Raw genomic sequence first — 22,449 nt, 5'->3', positions numbered from 1 at the left:
CTGTGCTAAGGTGCTGATGGACTGTTATTGTAGCATAATGTTTTGCAGCTCCAGCTCTAAGACCGGGGTTCAATTCCCATTGCTTGTTTGTAAGGAGTTTGTATGTTCTTCTGTGACCCTGTGGGTTTCCTCTGGGCTCTTCGGTTTCCTCCCACATTCCAAAGACACTTGGGTTACAGTTATTGAGCTGTGGGCATGCTACATTGGAACCAAGAGCATTACAACACTTGCAGGTTGCCCCAGCACAGCCTTTGACTGTGTTAGTCATTGACACAAACGCTGAGGTGCCTGGTTTGTGTCAATGCTTCAATTTACAAATAGAGGGATTCTAACGTAGGCACGTGGACAATAGAGACGTGGAGGGCTATGTAAGAGGGAAGGGTTAGATTGAGCTTAGTGCAGGCTGAAAGGTTGACAGAACATCGTGGGCTGAAGGGTCCATACTGCACTCTAGTGTTCTTATGTTCCATGTTAACCATAACTGGCTAATCAGAGTTTCTAATCTTAGAGCCATAGTAGAGTTGTAGAGTAAAAAGAGAGAATAGATTACCTTTATTTATCACATGTACACTGAAACATCGAAAGACATAGTGAAATGCTTTGTTTGCATTAAATCAAATCAGTGAGGATTGTGCCGGGCAGCCTGCAAATGTCAGCAATCTTCTACTGACAATATAGCCTGCCCACAGCTCAAAACCCTCACCCATGCATCTTTGGAATGTGGGAGGAAACCAGAGCACCCAGTGGAAACCCACATGGTCACAGGGGGAACTTACAAACTCTTTACAGGCAATGCTGGAATTGAAGCCTGATTGTCAATCACTGTCAGAGTGGTAGCGTTATGCTAATGGCTACATTACCATGTGATCCACAATTGTGCAAGATTGAAACAGGCCATTTTGGTCTGTGCTGATCCACGATCCTATCTATCTATCTCCACTAATCCCATTTTCCTGTGTTAATTCAAGATCACCTTGTGCTCTGCCCAATCAAGTACCTTCCCAGATGCCCTTTAGAAAGTTGTTACTGTTCCTGCTTCCACCATCTCCTTTGGCAGCTCATTCCAGATTTCAACCACCCTGCTTGTAGATGGATCCAAGTTCCTTGAATGAGTTGGTCTGGCATCTGGCAAGGCTATGGTTGGCGCTCAGAGCTACGTCCACATGCCTGCTCTGATCCCAAATCCTCGATTTCCATCATGTCCAAAACTTAATCAATTCCCTTCGTGAGACCACTCAATGTCTAAGTGTTCCATAAACATAAGTGATTCTGCAGGTATTGGAAACCCAAAGTAGCACACACAAAATGCTGGAGGAATTCAGCAGCTGAAGTAGCATTTATGGAGGGGAATAAACAGTTGATGTTTTGGGCCAAGATCCTTTCTCAAGGGTGTCTCATTACAAAGTATCAACTGTTTATTCCCCTCCATAGATGCTGCCTGACCTGCTGAGTTTCTCCTTCGTTTTCTGCGTGTTTGAGCATTCTTCGCCGCAGCGGTGGAGAATTCACTTGCCCACTACCTGGCAAAGACCTTGCGTTGATTTTTTTTCGAAATGATCGACAAAGTTATTGTGTTTGTTTTCTTTCACACAGGGTGAGAAAGGTGAACCAGGAAAAGATGTAAGTATTGGCTTTTCTGTTAAATTACAGATTCTCAGTCAAAATCTACCGTACTGTACTTCTAGAGTAGGATTTGTTCCCTTGCTTTCGCTTTAGTTTTTAATTCCTTCCCCTTTAGTAATTTTCTTTCCACCAGTATCTTCCCTTCCGATGGGGAATGTTTTGAGCTAGGATCCATTTCTGGAAGCTTGAAGGGTGGGGAAGTGAAAGGGAGACTGTGGACAATGGTAGTGGTCTCCTTGGCTCTGGTTTCCAGTCTAGAATTCACTCAGTAGGCTGCGTGCCTCTGATGACAGGCTGTGGTCCACTCAACATCACCAGAGAATAGTATAGTTCAGGAACTGGCCCTTCAGCCCACAGTGACTGTGCTGAGCATGATGTCAAATTAAACCAGGTCAGGCAGTATCTATGGAGAGGAATAAACAGTTGATGTTTTGGGCTGAAACACTTCATCAGGACCTGTTCATCCTATTTTGATATTTTTATTAGCATTAAATCAAAGTATTCAAAAGAATCAGAAAAAAAATCACAGTTGTCAGTTTTTTAATGGGCCGTGTGTCTTGCTGTCAGTGGCAGTATTTAATGCCAACCCTAATTGCCAGGGGTAGGCTGTTGTCTTAGTTACTGTAGTTCATTTGGGGAAGGTGCTCCTAATTAAAGAATGGTGATATATTTCCAGGTTTGGATGGGGTTTGGTTTTATTCCACACGAATAGAAGCTGTTTTCTAATGCCACCATATTTTTCCTTTTGTAACTGAGGTTGCCAGCTCTGGTGCTTTAGTTATAATGTTCTGTGTTGGTCTTTTGTCCACTTTTCAGGGAAATCGAGGCAGAGATGGTGTCAGTGGACGGAATGGTGAGCCAGTAAGTATTCATCCTTTCCTATAACCTCAGCTGTCCACGTCCTAACTCACACTGTTCTGGTCATCCATCGCCCTGTGCTCGCTGACCAGCTCTGGCTCCTGGCTAGGCAGCAACTTTCAAAGATTCAAAGCTCAAAGTACGTTTATAATAAGAATCTGTGTGCAATATACAACCCTGATATTCGTCTTCCCCACAGACAGTCACGAAACAAAGAAGACCCATGGAGCCAGCCCGTTCAAAGAAAAACATCAAAGAGCAAAACCCCCCTCACCTCCCCACCACGTGCAAAAAAATCTCACAAATGGCAACAAAATAATGAGTGAAAACACAGAATATAAAATCACAAAGTCAAAGGGCATATTACAGTTCAGCTCAGTGTTCATTATCTACAGGCTGCACTGATTCAAAAATCACCCAAAAGTAGTAACAAGAAAGAGAGATCAGAACTAGAACACATCCTAAACCTGAGAGTCCAAATCTACAATCTGTGTCAACTAACCTTTGCTCTGGCACCATCCGCCAACAGCATTCAGAGAGAGAGAGAGAGAGAGAGAGAGAGATCATGCAAACACACAAGGACCTTTCCTCAGGAGCAGTGACAGAGAGAGCAAGAGACCGTCACACACAGGTATCTTCTCTGGTAGCAGCGAGCAAGAGGCTGGTAGAAAGCATTGAATACCTTGCTTGCCCTCCGCACCTGCCTCGATAATTTCAGTCTTCCTCAGCGCTTTAATCAGTGAGATCAGCGAGAGATTAAATCAATCACAAGCCTGTGCCCCACCTCATAGCTTCCTGGCCTCCATGCTGCAGACTTTGGTCACAGCCTCGTGGAATGCTCACAGAGACAGCAAAGTGCCAGATTACCTGATTGGTCAGAAGTCACACTGCCACGCTGTAGGTTACAGGCTTCAACAGTAGCAGAACCATAGCTGAAATAAAAAGATGTAAAAGAAATGAAAGGAATTGCTTCATGACCTGTCTTGAAGATGTCGCCTCTAGTAGCGTTGTTTGCTGGCTCCATCTTCTTCTGGTAAATTGTTCTACAATTTAGTGACTAAGGTACTGAGGACCTCCCTGATGTTTAAAAGAAACCTACCCAAGGCAGGTTCCTACTGTCAAACTGCATATCTCAATCAAACTGTTACCTTAGATCATGATGGAGCAGGACCTGCTTCTGTTTGTGGCCTAGATCTTCAATGGGCCACATATACATGGACAAAGATTAGAATCAGATTTCAATCAGGTTTATGAATTAGAATCAGTAAATTCAGAAATCTGAGGAGCAAAGGGACTTGGTATTTTGTGATTACGATTCCCTAAAGGCTAACCTGCAGGTTAAGCCGGTGGTAAGGAAGGTCACCGATGGCCTCTGCTCCACTGAGAGCTAAGGAACCAGGAAGAAGAAGAAAGGCAAATGCAATTGGTTTTAGTTTTATACAACAGGAAGGAAGTTCTTTGTTAGCTGTGGTGAATGTGCATCCAAAATCCATGATATTGTGTTTGGTGTGTCGGATGGATCAATTCTTGGCTTGTCGTTGTTCTCAATCTATATGCTCCCATTCGGTCAGATTATTTCAAAATGTAAGGTGAATTACCACAGTTATGCAAATGACACACAACTGTATTTGCCTACTATGTCACATGACCCTGAGACTCTAAACCCTCTGGTCCAGTGTCTTGCTAGCATTACAGAATGCATGAGTTCAAATTTCCTTAAACTAAATAAGGAAAAAACAGAAAATTTGGTTATTGGTAGCAATAAAAAAGTGTGAACCTTAGAAGTAAACTTGATCATCTGTTCTTACTAATCAAGCCAGAAGTAAAGAATTTACATGTCATTGTTGAGCCTGAGCTAAATTTTAAATCATATATTAACCATATTACTTAGACTGTGTTCTTTCATTTAATGAACATTGCAAGAGTTTGATTTTTTTATAACATCTCAAGATGCAGAAAAATCGCTATACATTTATGGTTTTAGCTGATTAGACTACTGTACTGCACTCTTTTCAGGACTGCCTAAGAAAGATATAAATTGTCTGCAGCTTGTTCAAAATGCAGCAGCAAGAATTTTAATCAAAAAAAGAAAATCTGAGTACATTTCACCACTTTTGGCATCATTACACTGGCTGCCTGTGTCCTTTGGGATCAATTTTAAAGTACTCTTTATTGTATATAAGGCTCAGAATAATCTATCTGCTTCATATATTTTGGAATATCTATCTGCTTACATCCCTAATCATAATCTTAGATCCACGAATACTGGTTTGCTTGGTATTCCTAAAGCCAAGCATACAAGAACTAGTGATGTGGCCTTTTGCTCTTATGCACCAAAACTCTGGAATACTCTACCAACTGAGATATGCCAGGCTAGTACTGTGGAACATTTCAAAACACTTCTAGGCACTTACTTTTTAAATCTGGCTTTCATATAAGATTAGTTAATATCTGTTAATGTTGATTATATAATTTGGTATATTTGATTACATTTTATTCTATATAATGTTTGTCTTTACTTATGATTTTTAATTTTGTCTCACATTTTTGTGACTATATTGAATTATCTTTACAATGTATATAAATCATTTTGAGCCTGCATCTTAGTGTATGAAAGGTGGTATATAAATAAAATTATATATAAGATAAAATCCAGAGTAACACATTATTATAATATTATTATTAATGTTAACAGTCATTCGAGAGGACTAGAATATAAAAGGGAGGATGTAATGCCGTGGCTTTATAAGGCATTGGTCAGAATACACTTGGAGTATTGTCAGCAATTTTGGGTTTCTTATCTAAGCAAAGATTTGCCAGCATAGGCGAGGGTCCAGAGAACATTCACAAGAGTGATTCAGGGAATGAAAGGGTTGATGTATGAGGAGCATCTGATGGCTCTGGGCCTGCACTCTCTGGAGTTTAGAAGAATGGGGGGAATCTCATCGCAACCTGGTGAATTTTGAAAGGCCTAGATTGAGTGGAAGTGGAGCGATGTTTCCTATGGAGGGAGAGTCTAGGGCCAGAGGGCATGACCTCAGAACAGAGGGATATCTCTTTAGAATAGAGCTGAAGAGGAATTTCTTTAGCCAGAGGGTGGAGAATCTGTGGAATTCATTTCCACAGATGGCTGTGGAGGCCAAGTCATTGGGTATATTTAAAGTGGAGGTTGATAGTTTTTTGATTAATAGGAATGTCAAAGGTTACAGGGAGAAGGCAGGAGACTGGAGCTGAGAGGGATAAGTCAGCCATGGTGGAATGTGGAGCGGACTCGAAAGGCCGAATAGCCTACCTCTGCTCCTATGTCATTGTTGAGATGATATCTTATGGTTTATTATATGTGACATATGTTGAGAAATATGTTGTTTTGTGGCAGCGGTACAGTGCAATCCATAAACATTACTGTAAATTACAAGAAGAATATATTATATTAAAAAAAGCACAAAAAGAGAGCAGAATAGTGAATCATAAACACAATGCACTCTGCGGATACTGAAAATCCAGAGTAACACACACTTTGGAGAAACCCGGCAGGTCTGAGGAATAAACAGTCAATGTTTTGGCCTGAGAGCCTTCATCTGGAAAATAGCAAGGTAGTGAGATGGTTTCTTGGACAGTTCTGATCAGAAATCTAATGGCAGAAGGGAAGAAGCCTTCACTGAGTATGGACCATTGGGGTCATATGTATCTCCTCAGTGATGGTAGAAATGAGAAGGGGGCATGTCCAAGATGATGAGGGATTCATGATGGATGCTGTAATGGATGATAGATTTCAGGGCTGAGTACATACTTCTTTGCTTGCTGACACTACAGAGCTCATAAAGGCTTCTCTGACATCTCTTATATTGAAGTGACAAAAAGGAAAATGCGGTGTATTTAAGGGATAGTAACCTTGGATTGTTCTTTTCTGTCAGGGTCGCCCTGGTTTGCCAGGACCCCAAGGACCAGTAGGCCCACCCGGACTACCAGGGAGGCCGGGTACCATCGGCGGAGGCACTCAGGGGATGAAGGGTGAGAAAGGGGAGTTGGTGAGTACTTCTGTGTAGCTTCTCCTCGTTCACTTTCCGAGCATAACCTTGTTTTGTTGGGTAGCACTATGATGTGTGGAATGCTTCTATTCTCTAGGGCTATCCAGGGAGGGATGGTGTGCCTGCATCGCCCGGAAGACCAGGAAACCCAGGCCCACCTGGACCATTGGTGAGTAACCTGTGCACACCTATCTGCACCTTCATAGAGTCATGGAGTACTATAGCCTAGAAACAGCCCATCCATCCAGTCTGTGCCAAACTATTATTTTGCCTAGTTCCATTGGCACACACTCATACCCCTCCCAACCATATTCTTATCCAAACTTCTCCTAAATGTTGCAATCGAACCCTCAACCACCACTTCCTCTAGCAGCTCATTCCACACTCACACCACCCTCTGAGTGAAGAAGCACCCCCATGTTCCCTTTAGCATTTCAACTTTCACTCTTAACCCATGACGTGTAGTTCCAGTCTCACCCAACCCCAGTGGAAAAAGCAATCTTGCATTTACCGTATCTAAACCCCTCATAGTTTTATATTCCTCCATCAAATCTTCCCTCATTCTCCTGCACTCCAGAGAACAAAGTCGAAACCTATTCAATCTCCCCGATAACGCAGGATCTCAAGTCCCTGCAACATCTTGTAAATTTTCTCTGCACTCTCTCAATCTTATTGATATCATTCATCTAGGTAGGTGACCAGAACTGTGCACAATACTCCAAATTAGTCCTCATCAACATCTGATACAACTTCAACATAACTCCTGAACTCAGTTGATTTATGAAGGTCATAACTGGCCTAGCTTCCGAGAGAAGTTGAAAGCCTGGCACCTGCCCTCACTTAGTTGCGGAGTTTTGCTCATAGAAACAGGCCCTTCAGCCTACTGATTCTGTGCTGTTCCTCATTTACACCAATCCTACAGCAACTCAATTAGAGGTTAAAGATTAAAAGAAGATTAACTTTATTTCTCTCATGTTAATCAAAACTTTGAAATGCATTGCTTCAATCTTTATTGTCATTCAACCATACACGTGTATACAGCTAAATAAAACATCATTCCTCTGGGGCCAAGGGGCAAAACACAGTAGATACAGTATAGTCCTCATATAGTTATGATCCAGCACATACAGTCACAAATTAAAATTAGCACAAGCCCCTGAGTGGTATGGTGTGAAGATTGATAGCCCATTATACCCCGTGTATTAGCCTTCTGCCCTGGCAAAAGTTTCTGGCTGTCTACTCGATCTATGTTTCTTTCATCTTGTATACCTCTATCAAATGTCCTCTCATCCTTCTTCACTCCAAAGAGAAAACCCCAGTTCACTAAAACTATCCTCATAAGGTATGCTCTCTAATCCTGGTAAATCTCCTCTGCACCCTCTCTAAAGCTTCCACATCCTTCTGTCGTACCGTTCAGCTAGGTCTTCTGATTAGACAGTAACTACAACAACTCAGATTATAGGCATATTTATTATTTGCAAGGGAAGACTATCTCCATATGTTAAGTCGTTAGATAGCTTCAATCTTGCAGCTCAAAACAGATCATTTTTATATGCTTGCAGAGGCAAGTAACCATCAACTTCACGTCGTTCCATCCCTTAACTGCATCCTGTTTTATCTTGCATTTGTCTTACATGAACTATCAGTCTCTTTGTCTTTGAGATCAACTCCCCCAAAAGAAACTGTGTCCCGTTTTTCTGTTTTTAATCATGCAATGTCCAAACATTTCCTGCTCTAAGTCACTTCATACTCTTGCAAGCTTCTTATCCAGCTACATTATCAAATTAACAAAGCACTCTGGGATTATACAGGTTCCATTTTGTCACATTACAATTTACAAAGGATATAAATTCATAAAGACTTAAAGGTTACAGATATATTTCCACACTTCTTATAATGAGGTGAACAGAATTGAACACAATACTCCAAGTGTGTCTAACCAGAGTTTTATTGAGCTGCGACATTACCCCTTGGCTCTTGAAAACCAATCCCCTGACTCATGAAGGCCAAAACCCCATACACCTTCATAATAACCCTATCAACTTGCATGGGAACTCTGCGGGATCTATGGACATGGACCCCAAGACCCCTCTGTTCCTTCACATTACTACAAATAAAGTTCATCTTTATTTATGCTTCAATTAAGTATACTGTACATTTTCATTAATTTGCCATAGGTCTCAGTATAACTCTTTGTTTCCTCAGGGAAATCCGGGTATTCCAGGACAAAGGGGAAATCCAGTAAGTACAATTTCACAGTAAAAAGCTATAATCGCCATAATCTTCAGTATAACAGCATTAATTAGAATTCTCAAAGCTAATATTTCTTGATCTTGTGGTTGATAGTTTTAAAAAGAAACGGATGTTTTAAGTCATAGAGCCACAATATTCTATATAGAACTGGCTCCTTGTAATGCTTTCAGTAAGTGAAGTCTGCCTAGAGGTGAACAATGCTATTGGGTCATGGAGTTGTACAGCACAGAAACACGTCCTCCAGCACATCCCCTCCATTCATTTATGCCAACCCCATTTACTTGTTTCAGTCTGTAACCTTTATTCTGAACCCCACTGCTAGATGTTTAACCAAAACCAGGGTGTGGGAATATATCACTTCTGTACACAGCATTGACATCCTGCATCTCTTAGAATTGATTTTAAAGTTTTCTTATTTGTATTTGTACTTTTGTCTTTTATTTTCTTTTTTTTAACTTTATTTTCATGTTTGCACGTATCCCATTGTAAAGCACCATGAATTACATTGTGTGTGTGAAAAATGTTCTATCGTTCGTTTTATGCTGTGTCCTATGAAGTGGGTGATCATGGTTGTTCTTGGCAAATCTTCCCCCAGAAGTGGTTTACCATTGTCTTCTTCTGGGCAGTGTCTTTACAAGATGGGTGACCCCAGTCATTATCAATACTCCTCAGAGATTGTCTGTCTGGTATCAGTGGTCACATAACCAGGACTTGTGATATGCACCAGCTGCTCATATGACCTTCCACCACCTGCTCCCTTGGCTTCACATGACCCTCATCATGGGGCTGAGCAAGTGCTACACCTTGCCCAAGGGTGACCGACTGGTTAGCAAATGGAAGGAGCGCCTTACACCTCCTTTGGTAGAGATGTATCTCCACCCGTCACGCCACCTATATAAGAGTTATCTTAAATATCCCTTATGTATCTGCCTCTGTATTATTTTTATCTGCAGTTTATCATCTTCTGCACATTGATTGATGGTCTTTGATTGTTTATGTATAGTTTTTCATAAAATTCTACTCTATTTCCTTCTTCTTGTAAATGCCTGCAAGAAATGAATCTCAAGGTAGTACATGCTTGAGTAGGATTATTAAATGAAAATGATCCTGTGACATACTGTGGTCCCACACTATTTAGAGCTTTAAAGACAAATAAGAAAACTTTAAAATCAATTCTAAGAGATGCAGGAAGTCAATGCCGTGTACAGAAGTGATATATTCCCCCACCCTGGTTTTGGTTAAACATCTAGCAGTGGGGTTTGGAATAAAGGTTACATATACATAATATCATAATAGATTTACTTGAACTCTGAGCTTTAAACTTCCTGCTTCTCACATTCCAGGGGTTCCCAACCTAGGGTCTACGGATCCCTTGCTTAATCATATAATTGCATAGCATAAACATGTTTGGGAACCCCTGCCTTATACCAGTGGCCATTTGTGTAGACCCTACTGCAAGGGAAAAGGGCTCTTACTGTCTGCCTTACCTGCCCTTCTCATAATTTTGTAATCCTCCATCACGTCACCCCTCAGCTTCCTCTGCTTATTCCTTAATCGAGATAAAGTGACATTCTTCTATCTTCATCTGAAAGAGCGTTCCATCCCCTTAGCGACCAGTCTGAGGAGGCGCAGAAGGTGACTTAAATGGTTGCTGAACCATCATTGGAGAAGAGCGAATACATTCTGTTCTTGGCAACAATTATTCTGGCAACTAGCATCCCAGATGAGAGATTATAGGTCATCATGGTCAAAATGCTGGGGTAGCTCAGCAAGTTGGGCAAGACCAAGATCCTTCATTAGGACTGCAAAGGAAGGGGGCAGAAGCCAGAATAAGAAGGTGGTGAGTGGAGGGAGAGGAGTACACCCTTATTTTGTCTTCACCTGCCCATCACCTCCCTTTAGTGCCCCTCCTTGTTCCCCTTTTTCTCTGATTATATTCCTTCTTCGACAACCCTTCACCTCTTCCACCTATCCCTCAGTTTTTTATTTCACCTAGGCAGAGTAGAATACCTCCCCCATTCTAGTTTAACACTGTTAAAGGCAGCACCAAGAGAAGGGTCAAAAGCTTCTTGAATACTTTCTTCTGCCCTTTAATTTTCCAGTTAACACCTTCCAACTTCTAACTTTATGCCCCCTCCCCCTCATCTGGCTTCCTCTATCACCTGCCATCTTTATTTTTTAGAATTTTTCATAAATTCTATTATATTTCTTTATTTTCCTGTAAATGCCTGCAAGAAAATGAATCTCAAGGTAGTACATGGTGACATATACGGACTTTGATAATAAATTTACTTATTTACTGTTATGTTTTGTAACTTCAAAACATTAAATTAATTCAAAGAAAACCACAGGAGTTCGAAAGTAGGAGTGTAGTTTGAGTTTACTTTAAGCAAGGTGTGTACGTATCATGTGATAGTGTGATGACAAATGCAATTAACGTATTCTTACATTTAACCCATAATTAATTAGTTAACTGAACTAGAATACTTAAACAATGTATACAGTATATACAAGATTACTCAAATATTAAATACACAACGTTACTTACATACTTCATTGGCTATAAAGAGCATTGGGTACTCTGCAATTTAGAAAGGTCCTGCAGAAATGCTGGCCATTCTGTTTCCGAGTATTCCAAATGCCAAGCAAGAAGTGCAATTGATCCTACAGTATGTTTCTTTGTTTCAGGGCGGGCCTGGGATACCAGGAAGACCTGGCCCCATTGGTCCCAAAGGAGAAAGGGTGAGTAGAATACAATAGTTAATGAAAGACCAGAGCTGGGAACTGCCCTTGGTAGGGCTAAATACAGAATGTGATAAATAGTTTATTTTTGTAAGATGCACCGAGAAAACGTTTGTTGGCAATCCCTGCAGGCAGATCATTCCGTATCGAAATACACTCAGTGGCCACCCATTCCGAATAAAGTGGCCTCTGAGTGTATGCTCATGATCTTCTGCTACTGTAGCCCATATATTTCAAGGTTCAACAGGTTGTGTATTCAGAGATGCTCTTCTGCACGTCACTATTGTAACGTGTGGTTATGTGAGTTACTGTCATCTTCCTGTCAGCTTGAGCCAGTGAGGCTATTCTTCTCTGACTTCTCTCATTAACAAAAGCATTTTCGCCCACAGAACTGCTGCTCACTGGATGCTTTTTGTTTCTTACACCATTCTTGGTAACTCTAGAGACTGCTGTGTGTGAAAATCCCAGGAGATCAGCAGTTTCTGAGATACTCAAACACTCCAAATCATTCCATGGTCAAAGTGACTTGGATCACATTTATTCCTCATTCTGACATTTGGTCTAAACAATTGAACCCTTTTGACCATGTCTGCATGTTTTTATGCATTGAGTTGCTGTATTAAGATTGGCTGATGAGATATTTGCATTAACGAGCAGTTGTACAAGTAGAGTATGCTGGAGGAACTCAGCATGTCAGGCAGCATCTATGGAATTGAATAAACAGTCGATGTTTCGCGCCTGGATAGAAAGGGGAAAATGCCAGAATAAAAAGTGGGGGGAGGGGAAGAGGGATAGGAGAGGAGAGTGGACAATAGAAAAAAGGGGAGGAGGTGATAGGCAATTGAGAAGATGTGAAAAGCTAGAGTGGGGAATAGAAAAAGAGGGAAGGGGGAGGGATTGTTTTACTGGAAGGAGAAATGGATATTCATGCCATCAGGTTGGAGGCTGCCCAGATGATTGCCCCTGCACCCTGAGGTTGGCCTCATCCTCTTCAAAATCTTTATTCCATGAGGAAAGATTGAGCAGATGGCTCTGATTATATTGAGAAATTAAAATATACAAAATTTGGGAACTACTATCTCAAGGATTGTGAATATTTTGTATCAGAGAGTTGTGGTTGCTTGGACATTGAGTAATATGGAAGATCATGATCATGAGACAGTGGGGGAGGTAAATCGGTTTATTATTGACACGTGTACCAATCCGCGTGAAAAACTCGTTTTGCATACCGTTCATACACATCAAGGTCCAAGGTTCATTTTATTATCAAAGTATGCATGTACAATACAACTCTGAGATTTATCTTCTCCAGATAACCATGAAGTACACAGGAAAAAGTAAAAGAAATAAAACTCGCGGACCCCAAAGTCACCGACCCCCTCCTCGCAGAAAAAAAAACAGCAACCAACCCCTCACTGGCTAAAAAGAACAGTGACTATAGTATCGAAAAACACCCAACCCAGCCCCACCCACACACAAAGAACTTATAGAGATCACCCACGCAACAATTGGCCACAAGAAAGAAAATGCCGAAAAACTGAAGGAGATCAATATAAAGTACAGTCCAATCACATAAATCTCAGAACATCGAACAGTCCTTCCGTGATTCAGAACTCACACCTGATCCGAATGGTGGCCTCTGTTGGGAGTGATCTCTGAGCCTCTGGCCTCTGTTGGGAGTGATCACTGACCCTGTGGCCTCTGTTGGGAGTGATCTCTGAGCCTCTGGCCTCTGTTGGGAGTGATCACTGACCCTCTGGCCCCCTTGGGAGTGATCACTGACCCTCTGGCCTCTGTTGGGAGTGATCTCTGAGCCTCTGGCCCCCTTGGGAGTGATCACTGACCCTTTGGCCTCTGTTGGGAGTGATCACTGACCCTCTGGCCCCCTTGGGAGTGATCACTAACCCTCTGGCCTCTTTGGGAGTGATCACTGGTCCTCCGGCCTCTGCTGGAGTGATTGCCAACTGGATCCGAATGCCATCGTCCTTGTTGTTTCTGTTGAGAGTGCTCGGTGACCATGTCCGAACACCTTGATCTCAATGCTTCAATCTTCTTCGTGTTTCGAGGTGGAATCGTTCGTGACCCCATGTCCCGTTTGTTTTTTTTTCCATGGATCAGCTTGTGTTTTCAGTCCTTTCATTACAACCCTGCATTGAGATAACAATAACAGATTGCAGAATTACAGAGTGGTGGCTGTTATAGGAATGGGTGTGATATGATTGAATAGCACAGCAGGTCTATCCCTTCCCTTCTTGCAGATCGTTTCTTGTTTAGCAGTGTGGCATTTCTTCTCTTTCAGGGCGAGCCTGGCATCGTTGTTGATGGTGGTGGAGGATACCCAGGCAGAAAAGGAGAACCAGGTCAAGCTGTAAGTACACTCTCTCCACCTACACAGAACCCACAGTGTGAAACAGTCCATTTAGTTGTTGCCACATACCCCTCATCCATTGTCATCTATCTCTTTCCCTATATCCTAGTGTCTTATTACCTTCTGGTCAATAATGGGCATTTGCCTCAACCACTTCTGGGAGGGAGTTACACTTTCTCATCATCCTCCGAGTGAAAATATTCCCCCTGAATTCCTCAAGTGACTTCCTATGATCTGATTTCTTTAGCCAGAGAGAATTCATTGCTGCAAGCAGCTGTGGAGGCCTAGTCATTGGGTGTATTTAATGTGGAGGTTGATAGGCTCTAGATTAGTCAGGCTGTTGAAGTTTAAGGGAAGAAGGCAGGAGAATGGGGTGAGAGGGGTAATAAGTTGGCCAAGAAGGAGTGGTAGAGTACATTTGATGGGACAAATGGCCTAATTCTGCTCCTCTGTCTTATGGTCTTATGATGCTATCCTCTCAAGCATCAGGGAACATCTCATGGCATCTTTTCTACTCACATCACTGATGTGTCTGGTGACACCTTGGTAACCATTTCTAGACACAACAATATATTGATCATTCACAGTATGTGCCATTGGCTGAATTTATTGTTAAGGTTTGTATTGGTGATGTAACTGCACTAATAGTTGAGAGAAAATAAATATCTCATGGGCCCCCAGACATTTGAATTAACTTTTAATGGCAAGAACAACTGGAAGTCAACTATCATTTCAACTTCGATTGTTAAAATAAAAAGACAAACAGAACTTGTCCATGAATGTGGTTAGGCCACATCTGGAGTGTTGCGTACAGCTCTGGTCACGCCACTATAGGAAGGATGTTGAGGCTTTGGAGAGGGTGCAGAAGTTGTTCACTAGGATGCTGCCTGGTTTAGAGAGCATGTGCTATCACAAGAGGCTGGATAAACTTGGCTTGTTTTCTCTGGAGCAGTGCAGGCTGAGGGGTGATCTGAGAGAGGTTTATAAGACTATGAGAGGCATAGATAGAGTAGGCAGAGAATATCTGTTTCCCAGGGTTGAAATGTCTCATACCAGAGGACATGCATTGAAAGAAAGAGAGGTGAGTTCAAAGGGAATGTGAGGGGATAAGTTTTCTACTTGGAGATTAATGCATGCCTGGAATGTGCTGCCTGGTATGGTGGTAGAGACAAATACATCAGAGGCTTTTAAGGAACATTTGAATAGGCAAATGAAACTCAGAAAGATGGAGGGATATGGACATTGTGTAGGTAGGAGGGATTAGTGTTTGGCTGTTTTTTAAATTTGCTTTTTAGTTGGTTCGATGCAACATTATGGGATGAAGGTCCTGTTCCAGTGCTTCACTATCCTATGTCTTTGTTCTATCTCTGAACTCCGATGCAGTTAAGCAGAACCGTGGTCTGGGGAATGTTTCCCATTTGGGCTCAGTCTAGGAAAGGATAAGCGCCACCACATAGCCATTGGCTGAGACTGTTCCAATGGACGTCCATCTACTGAATAAGCCTCACGTTTTCAAACTGGAGAACTTCAGTGTAAGATGTCGATCGTCCTGTTGCCTGAGTAGAATACCCAAGCCTTTTTATTGATTCCCTTGAGAAAACAAAACCACATTCAGAATAATTTCTTTTGAAATTCTGAATCTACTGGCATGTTCTGAGAGGCCATTTGCAGTGGCCTCCTGCCTGGCAGGCCAGACAGAGACCACGCGGCGATCACTACACTGGGAAAGGAGAGGCAATGTATTGCGCGTACACTTTCCCTGGGTGAGCTGAGCGTCAGGCCCAGACCTCACCCGCCCATTGACAAAAAACAATGCATTTCACTGTTTGTACTTTTTCTTTCTTTCCTTCATCTGCCCTGATGTGTGTCTCAGCTGAAGGTTTTGTTTGATCACAACTCTGTTACATTTTGCCACCTTAAAGGTGCCTTGTAAAATAACGGATATTGCTGATCTTTAATGCAGTCTCTGTTTAATGAAGAGAATAGATACTTTAATAACCTCTAGTTCATCTGTCATAGGGAGTTCCTGGCTCACCTGGTCTTCCTGGACTTAGAGGCGAACGAGGGTATCCTGGTCAGATAGGACCACAGGGTCCAGTTGGACCTCCAGGACCCCCTGGGAGGTCCATCAAGGTATGTTATCACCTCAGCTGACACATCAAGACCTACAGTAGAGTATTTGGTCCCTTTTGTATACTTGATGGCACAGTTGTATTTTAATAAGTTCTTAAAAGAGACATACACTTAGTGGCCACTTTATTAGGTACAGGAATAGAACCAGTGTGGTCTTCTGCTGCTGTAGCCCATCCACTTCAAGGTTTAACAAGTTGTGCAGTGAGAGATACTGTTCTGCACACCTCTGTTGTAACATGTGGCCATTTGAGTTACTGCCACCTTCCTGTCAGCTTGACCCAGTCTGGCTATTCTCCTCCGCCCTTTCTCATTAACAAGGCATTTTTGCCCACAGAACTGCCACACACTGGATGTTTTTTCCCTATTTTTTTTGTACAATTCTCTGGAAACTCTAGAGACTGTCAAGTGCGAAAATTCCAGGAGATCAGCAGTTCCTGAGATACTCAAACCACCCTATCTGGCACCAACAATCATTTCCCAGTTAAGGTCACATTTCTTCCCCATTCTGATGTTTGGTCTGAGCAACAACTGAACCTCTTGACCATGTCTGCATGAATTGAGTCGCTGCCATATATCTGGCAGTTTAAATATTTGCATTAACGAACAGATGTACCTAATAGCATGGCCTGAGTGTATACCATGGGTATGTGTTTGATCTTGCCTCAGTCTGATGCCAACTCTTGCTTTGTGTGTATTTTCCTCACCTCCAAGTCAAAAGATTGTGTGGTGTCACATTCCATCCAGAGACTGGGGGACTAAATCAAAACTGACGTTCAGAGCACTGTACTGTGAGAACACAGTGATGTTTTCTTTCAAATAAAATAACGAACCAAGGCTCTACCTCCACCCCCCCCACCTGGTCTCAGCTATCACCAACCAGATAGTACTCTCCCCCATTGTCCCCAGCTTCTTATTCTGGCTCCTTCCCCCTCCCTTTCCAGTCTTGATGAAGGACCTCGGCCCGAAACATTGATCGTTTATTCCCCTCCATAGATGCTGCTTGATTTGTTGAGTTCCTCCGGCATTCTGAGTTCATTATTGTAAGAGAATTATGTGGTCAGTATCTTCAAAAAAGAACAAGACAAGCTCTCATATGCCCAATAGTATTGCTTAGCTTTAGAAAACTGAAGTGTTTAAAATGTTACAAGGATGGGACTGAGTGGACTATTTTCACCGGTGGGGTTTCATGAACAAGGGAATATTCTGAGGGATGAGATGGACCCGAAACATTGACTGGTTTCTCTTTCCACGTTTGCTATTTGACTGGTTGAATTCTTCCAACATTTTCTTATTTGCTTCTGTGTCACCTCTTACTGCAGTTTGCCACTGTCACAGGAGCCTGAAGACCCGCACTCAACGATTCAAAAAATGTCTCAAACATAAGAGGTTCTGCAGATGCTGGAAATACAGAGCAACGCACAAAAAAACACTGGAGGAACTCAGCAGGTCGGGCAACATCCATGGAAATGAGCAGTCAACGTTTCGGGCCAAGACCATTGGATTGACCCAAGTCAGGTTCGGGAGAAAGGTCACGGCCCAAAACGTTGACTGTTTATTTACTCCCATGGAAGATGCCTGACCTGTTGAGTTCCTCCTGCATCTTGTGTGTGTTGCTCAAAAAATATCTTCCTCGGCTCTGCTATCAGATCTCTGAACAGTCCATGAACCCATTAGATTAGCTTAGATTATGTGGACACTCAGTCCTCATTTATTGTCATTTAGAACTGCATGCATTAAAAAATGATACAATGTTCCTCCAGAACTATATCACAAGAAAACACAGGACAAACCAAGACTAAAACTGACAAAACCACATAATTATAACATATAGTTACAACAGTGCAAAGCAATACCGTAATTTGATAAAGAGCAGACCATGGGCATGGTAAAAAAAAAGTCTCAAAGTCCCGACAGCCTCATCATCTCACGCAGGCGGCAGAAGGGAGGAACTCTCCCTGCCATGAACCACCAAGCGTCGCCAACTTGCCGATGCAGCACCATTGGAAGCACCCGACTGCAGCGGACTCTGAGTCCGTCCGAAAACTTCGAGCCTCCGACCAGCCCCTCCGACACAGCCTCTCCGAGCACCATCCTCTGCCGAGTGCTTCGATCCCACCCATAAACATTACCCTGTTAGTTCTTTATACTCCTTGCACTCTTCATTTATATTTAATCATAATTTGATGTCATTGTACTACAGCCACAAAAGAACAAATTTCACATCGAGGTCAGTGGTAATAATTCTGAAGCTGGCCATATTAAACTGGGTTCATTCAATCAGTTTTGAAACTCATTTTGATAGTTACCAAATAATTAGCTTTAACCAGAGAATTTAAGGTGTGTTTAAGTATATTAATGGTGGCCCTTAGATGAACTTAGTACTGTATAGGCTGAGTGGCTAACTTAAATTTACAACCAAAATAACTTGATCTATTTAGTTTCCTGTTCCATGCATTGTAAAGACTCCATCTAAAGAATAGCTGCCTCTTCTTTGGATATATTTGTGTCTGGATTTGACTCCTTACCACCTCTCTCATTCTACTACAGGGGGACAAGGGAGATCCAGGTGAAAGTGTAAGTGAATGTTTTATTTAATCTTCATTTTACTGGATTTTGGCTCCTCACTTTTGATTTTGTTTTCCATTAGTTCCCTCCCTACTGTCTGACATAATTTCACTTGTAAGGTTAGATTGTGTGGATCGGAAGTGTGTCCTAGGGCTCTAGTGTGAAACGTGTGATAGTTATGTGGCCTGTACTCCACACCTGAAATTGGTCCTGTAACCCAGGACAAGGCTGTCTTTGGCCTCCAGCATCCAGCAGGGTTGCAAGGATTCGCAGACCCAGGCTTTGTTTATTGGGCCTGGAATGGACTTCTGATTGGCCTTCAGATTTCAGTCTGGACCTCCAATTGACCTTCGATCTTTGATCTGGACCTCCGTTCATCCTTCAATCTTCGATCTGGATCTCCAATTGGCCTTCAGACTTCGGTCTGGACCTCCATTCAAACTCTGATCTTCGATTGGCCTTCATACTTCAGTCTGGACCTCCAATCAGCCTTCGGGATTTGGTCTTGATCTCCACTTGGCCTTCGATCTTCAATCTGGATCTCCGATTGGCCTTCAGTCTTCAGTCCGGACCTCCAAACGACCGTCGGGATTTGATCTGGACCTCCAATCGACCTTCGGGCCTCGGTCCAGACCTCCGATCGACCTTTGGGCTTCAATCCAGACCTCTGATCGACCTTCGGTCATCAATTTGCAAATGCGTGGGTGGGAGAAACTTGTTGCACTGTTGTTGTTGCTTTATTGCTTGTTGTGCTGTGTGTCGTTGTGCTCTGTGCTGTTTTGCTGAGCGTTGTGGGCACGCTATGTTGGTGCCAGAATGTGTGGCGACACTTGCAGGCTGCTTCCTGAACATCCTTAAGTGTGAAGGTCGTTAACGCAAATGGTCCACTTCACTGTACCTTTCGATATATTCGTGATAAATAAATCTCATTCTGGAAAAAGCTGAAATTAATCACTACGTTATGCATTTAACACATTTCCCCCCTCATTAACTGCTGAACCCCTATAACTCACTCCTGAGTAATAGAGAAAGGGCAAATAGGTTAGGGCTTCATTCAGTGGAGTTCAGGAGAATGACAGGACATCTCAAAGCTGTATACAAAATTATGAAGGGCATAAATGGGGTGAATGTATGCAGACATTTTCCCTTCAGATGGGTGAGAATAGAACTAGATGTCAATAGGTTGACAATGAAAGATGAAGTAGTTAAGAGAAATGGAATGGGCAACTTCTTCACTCAGATGGTGGTGAGAGTGTGGCAGAACCTACCAGTGAAAGTGGTGGATGAGGGTTCAATTGTAACATTTAGGAGAAGTTTTGATAGAGAGGGCTAAGCTTCAGATGCAGGTAGATGGGAGTAGGTAGAAGGCCAGTCTGGCACAGACTAGATGGGCCGAAAGGCATGCTTCTGTGCTGTAGTTCTGTATGACTCTGTGACTATGATGCTCTCAGGATTATAGAGCCATGCCTCCATCACACCTAATTAAATCCAGCCCTCAACTAACGGGTACATCCATGCATGAACCCTGGTTTACTTTCAGTCCTCCCTGTATCTGCTGGTTACTCCACCTTGTGCCGAGCACCGTTGCACTGTACATATAAATCTTCAGGATATCGTCCGGTTAGAACAGAGATGAGGAGGAATTTTTTTAGCCAGAGGGTGGTGAGTATGTGGAATTCATTGCCACAGGTGACCATGGGGGCCAGGTCACTAGGTGCATTTAAGACCGAGGTTGATAGGTTCTTGATTAGTCAGGGTGTGAAAGATTATCGTGAGAAGGTAGGGGAATGGGGTTGAGTGGGAAATGGATCAGCCATGATGAAATGGGGGAGCAGACTTGACGGGCCAAGTGGCCCAATTCTGCTCCTATGTCTTATGATCTATGGTCTTATCCCATAATGAAGACTTCACTCACTTGTACAATGGGATCAGATCCTCCATCTAACCAAATCCCAGGATGCCTTTTCCATAACGATCCACGAAATTAACCTTTTGAAAATGTATTTATTGTTGGGGCCATCACTGACAAGCCCAGTATTTCTTGCTGTGACAAGATGGTGGTGTGCCACCTTCTGGAGTTGTTAACATTAACCATTAGCTTTGTTTGTCACATGTACACCGAAACATGCAGAGAAATGTATTGTTTGCCGCAACGACCAGCAGAGTCTGAGGATGTGCCGAGGGTAGCCCGCAAGTGTTGGGTACATTAGGACTCTTTTTGTGAATCTTAGATTAGCACGTGGGTGAGGTGATAGGAAAATGGAGGGCTCTGTGAGAGGGAAGAGTTAGATTGATCGTGAAGTAGGTTAAAAGGTTGGTACAATATCGTGGGCTGAAGGGCCTGTTCTGTGATGTAATGTTCTACGTTCTATAGTCTACATATACGGGGTCTTTCTTTTTGTTAGAGTTAAAATGGCGACTTTGTTATGTTAATCTGAGGAATGCGGCTTTGTTGTGTTAAACGTTGAAGAGAGTTTGCGCTAGCAGTTTGTTTTACTTTAGAGTGAGATAGTGGCATTCTATTAGCCAATGGGTGGTTATGTATCGTTTTGTTTTCAGATACCATGCTGTATGATATGACTGTGGATTGAGTTTTGGGGGGAGTTGGAGGAAAGACGGGGAGACGAAGGAGAGACAGGGAGTCGAGGAGAGACAAGGTGTCGGAGGAGAGACGAGGAGTCAGAGGAGAGATGGGGAGGACGGCGGACGGGGTTTTGGTGGGGAGTCGGAGGAGAGACGGGGAGGACGGAGGAGAGACGGGGAGTCAGGGGAGAGACGAGGAGTCGGAGGAGAGACGAGGAGGACGGTGGAGAGACGGGGAGTCGGTGGAGAGACGGGGAGTCGGAGGAGGGACGGGGAGGACGGAGGAGAGACGGGGAGTCGGAGGAGAGACGGGGAGTCGGTGGAGAGACGGGGAGGACGGTGGAGGGACAGGGGGGGTCGGAGGAGAGAGGGGGGGTCGGAGGAGAGATGGGGAGTCAGAGGGGAGACGGGGAGTCGGTGGAGAGACGGGGAGGACGGTGGACGGGTTTTTGACGGGGAGTCGGAGGAGAGACGGGGGGTCGGAGGAGAGACGGGGAGTCGGAGGAGAGACGGGGAGTCGGAGGAGAGACGGGGAGGACGGTGGAGAGACGGGGAGTCGGTGGAGAGACGGGGAGTCGGTGGAGAGACGGGGAGGATGGTGGAGAGATGGGGGGGGTCGGAGGAGAGAGGGGAGGTCGGAGGAGAGACGGGGAGTCGGAGGGGAGACGGGGAGTCGATGGAGAGACGGGGAGGACGGTGGACGGGTTTTTGACGGGGAGTCGGAGGAGAGACGGGGGGTCGGAGGAGAGACGGGGAGGACGGTAGCGAGACGGGGAGTCGGAGGAGAGACGGGGGGTCAGAGGAGAGATGGGGAGTCGGAGGAGAGACGGGGAGGACGGTGGACGTGCGGAGAGGCTCCGTTCGATCACTCCGGGTGGTCCCGAGCCGTGAGTTGACAGGATCCGGGTGGTCGTCAGGAATCGATTGAGCTCCAACGGTAGCGCGCGAAGAACTTAGACTTTGATAAGTCTGGTGCCTTTTTTTTCCATTACTTTCCTCTCTGTATCAAATTCGTATTAATGTCATAGAATTAGTAATATCTATAAAGTGTATGTGTTAAAATTTACTGGGTGTGCTGGCTGATGATTGATGTTTGGGATTGATTCGGGCGGCGACTGACCCTGAGGGGAGTGTTGAAGCAGGTGCTGGGCGGGATTTCCCCTAGACATACACGAGCCAATATAACAGATTGTTACATACATATCGTCATAAGGCTAAATTACTACTGCTACCTGTAAGGACTTTATACATTTTCCTCGTGAGCACGTGCATTTCTTCTAGGCACTCTGGATTCCT

At 43.5% G+C, this 22,449-nt stretch overlaps 1 protein-coding gene across 1 annotated transcript in view; it reads left to right on the top strand.

The window, feature by feature from the left end:
* Positions 1-22,449, top strand: part of col7a1l (collagen type VII alpha 1-like) — a 363,635-nt gene that overhangs the window by 161,271 nt on the left and 179,915 nt on the right. The window contains exons 34-42 of the mRNA XM_072281015.1: positions 1,594-1,620; positions 2,440-2,484; positions 6,396-6,509; positions 6,607-6,678; positions 8,715-8,750; positions 11,451-11,504; positions 13,804-13,872; positions 15,892-16,005; positions 18,553-18,579. Of these exons, the coding sequence (XP_072137116.1) occupies positions 1,594-1,620; positions 2,440-2,484; positions 6,396-6,509; positions 6,607-6,678; positions 8,715-8,750; positions 11,451-11,504; positions 13,804-13,872; positions 15,892-16,005; positions 18,553-18,579 (558 nt within the window). The remainder of the gene's footprint in view (positions 1-1,593; positions 1,621-2,439; positions 2,485-6,395; positions 6,510-6,606; positions 6,679-8,714; positions 8,751-11,450; positions 11,505-13,803; positions 13,873-15,891; positions 16,006-18,552; positions 18,580-22,449) is intronic.

This window comes from Mobula birostris, chromosome 16, assembly GCF_030028105.1.
Source record: "Mobula birostris isolate sMobBir1 chromosome 16, sMobBir1.hap1, whole genome shotgun sequence".
In the NCBI taxonomy this organism is placed as follows: domain Eukaryota; kingdom Metazoa; phylum Chordata; class Chondrichthyes; order Myliobatiformes; family Myliobatidae; genus Mobula; species Mobula birostris.
The sequence above is the reverse complement of the archived record's forward strand: the minus strand, read 5'-3'. Positions and strand labels throughout refer to the sequence as shown.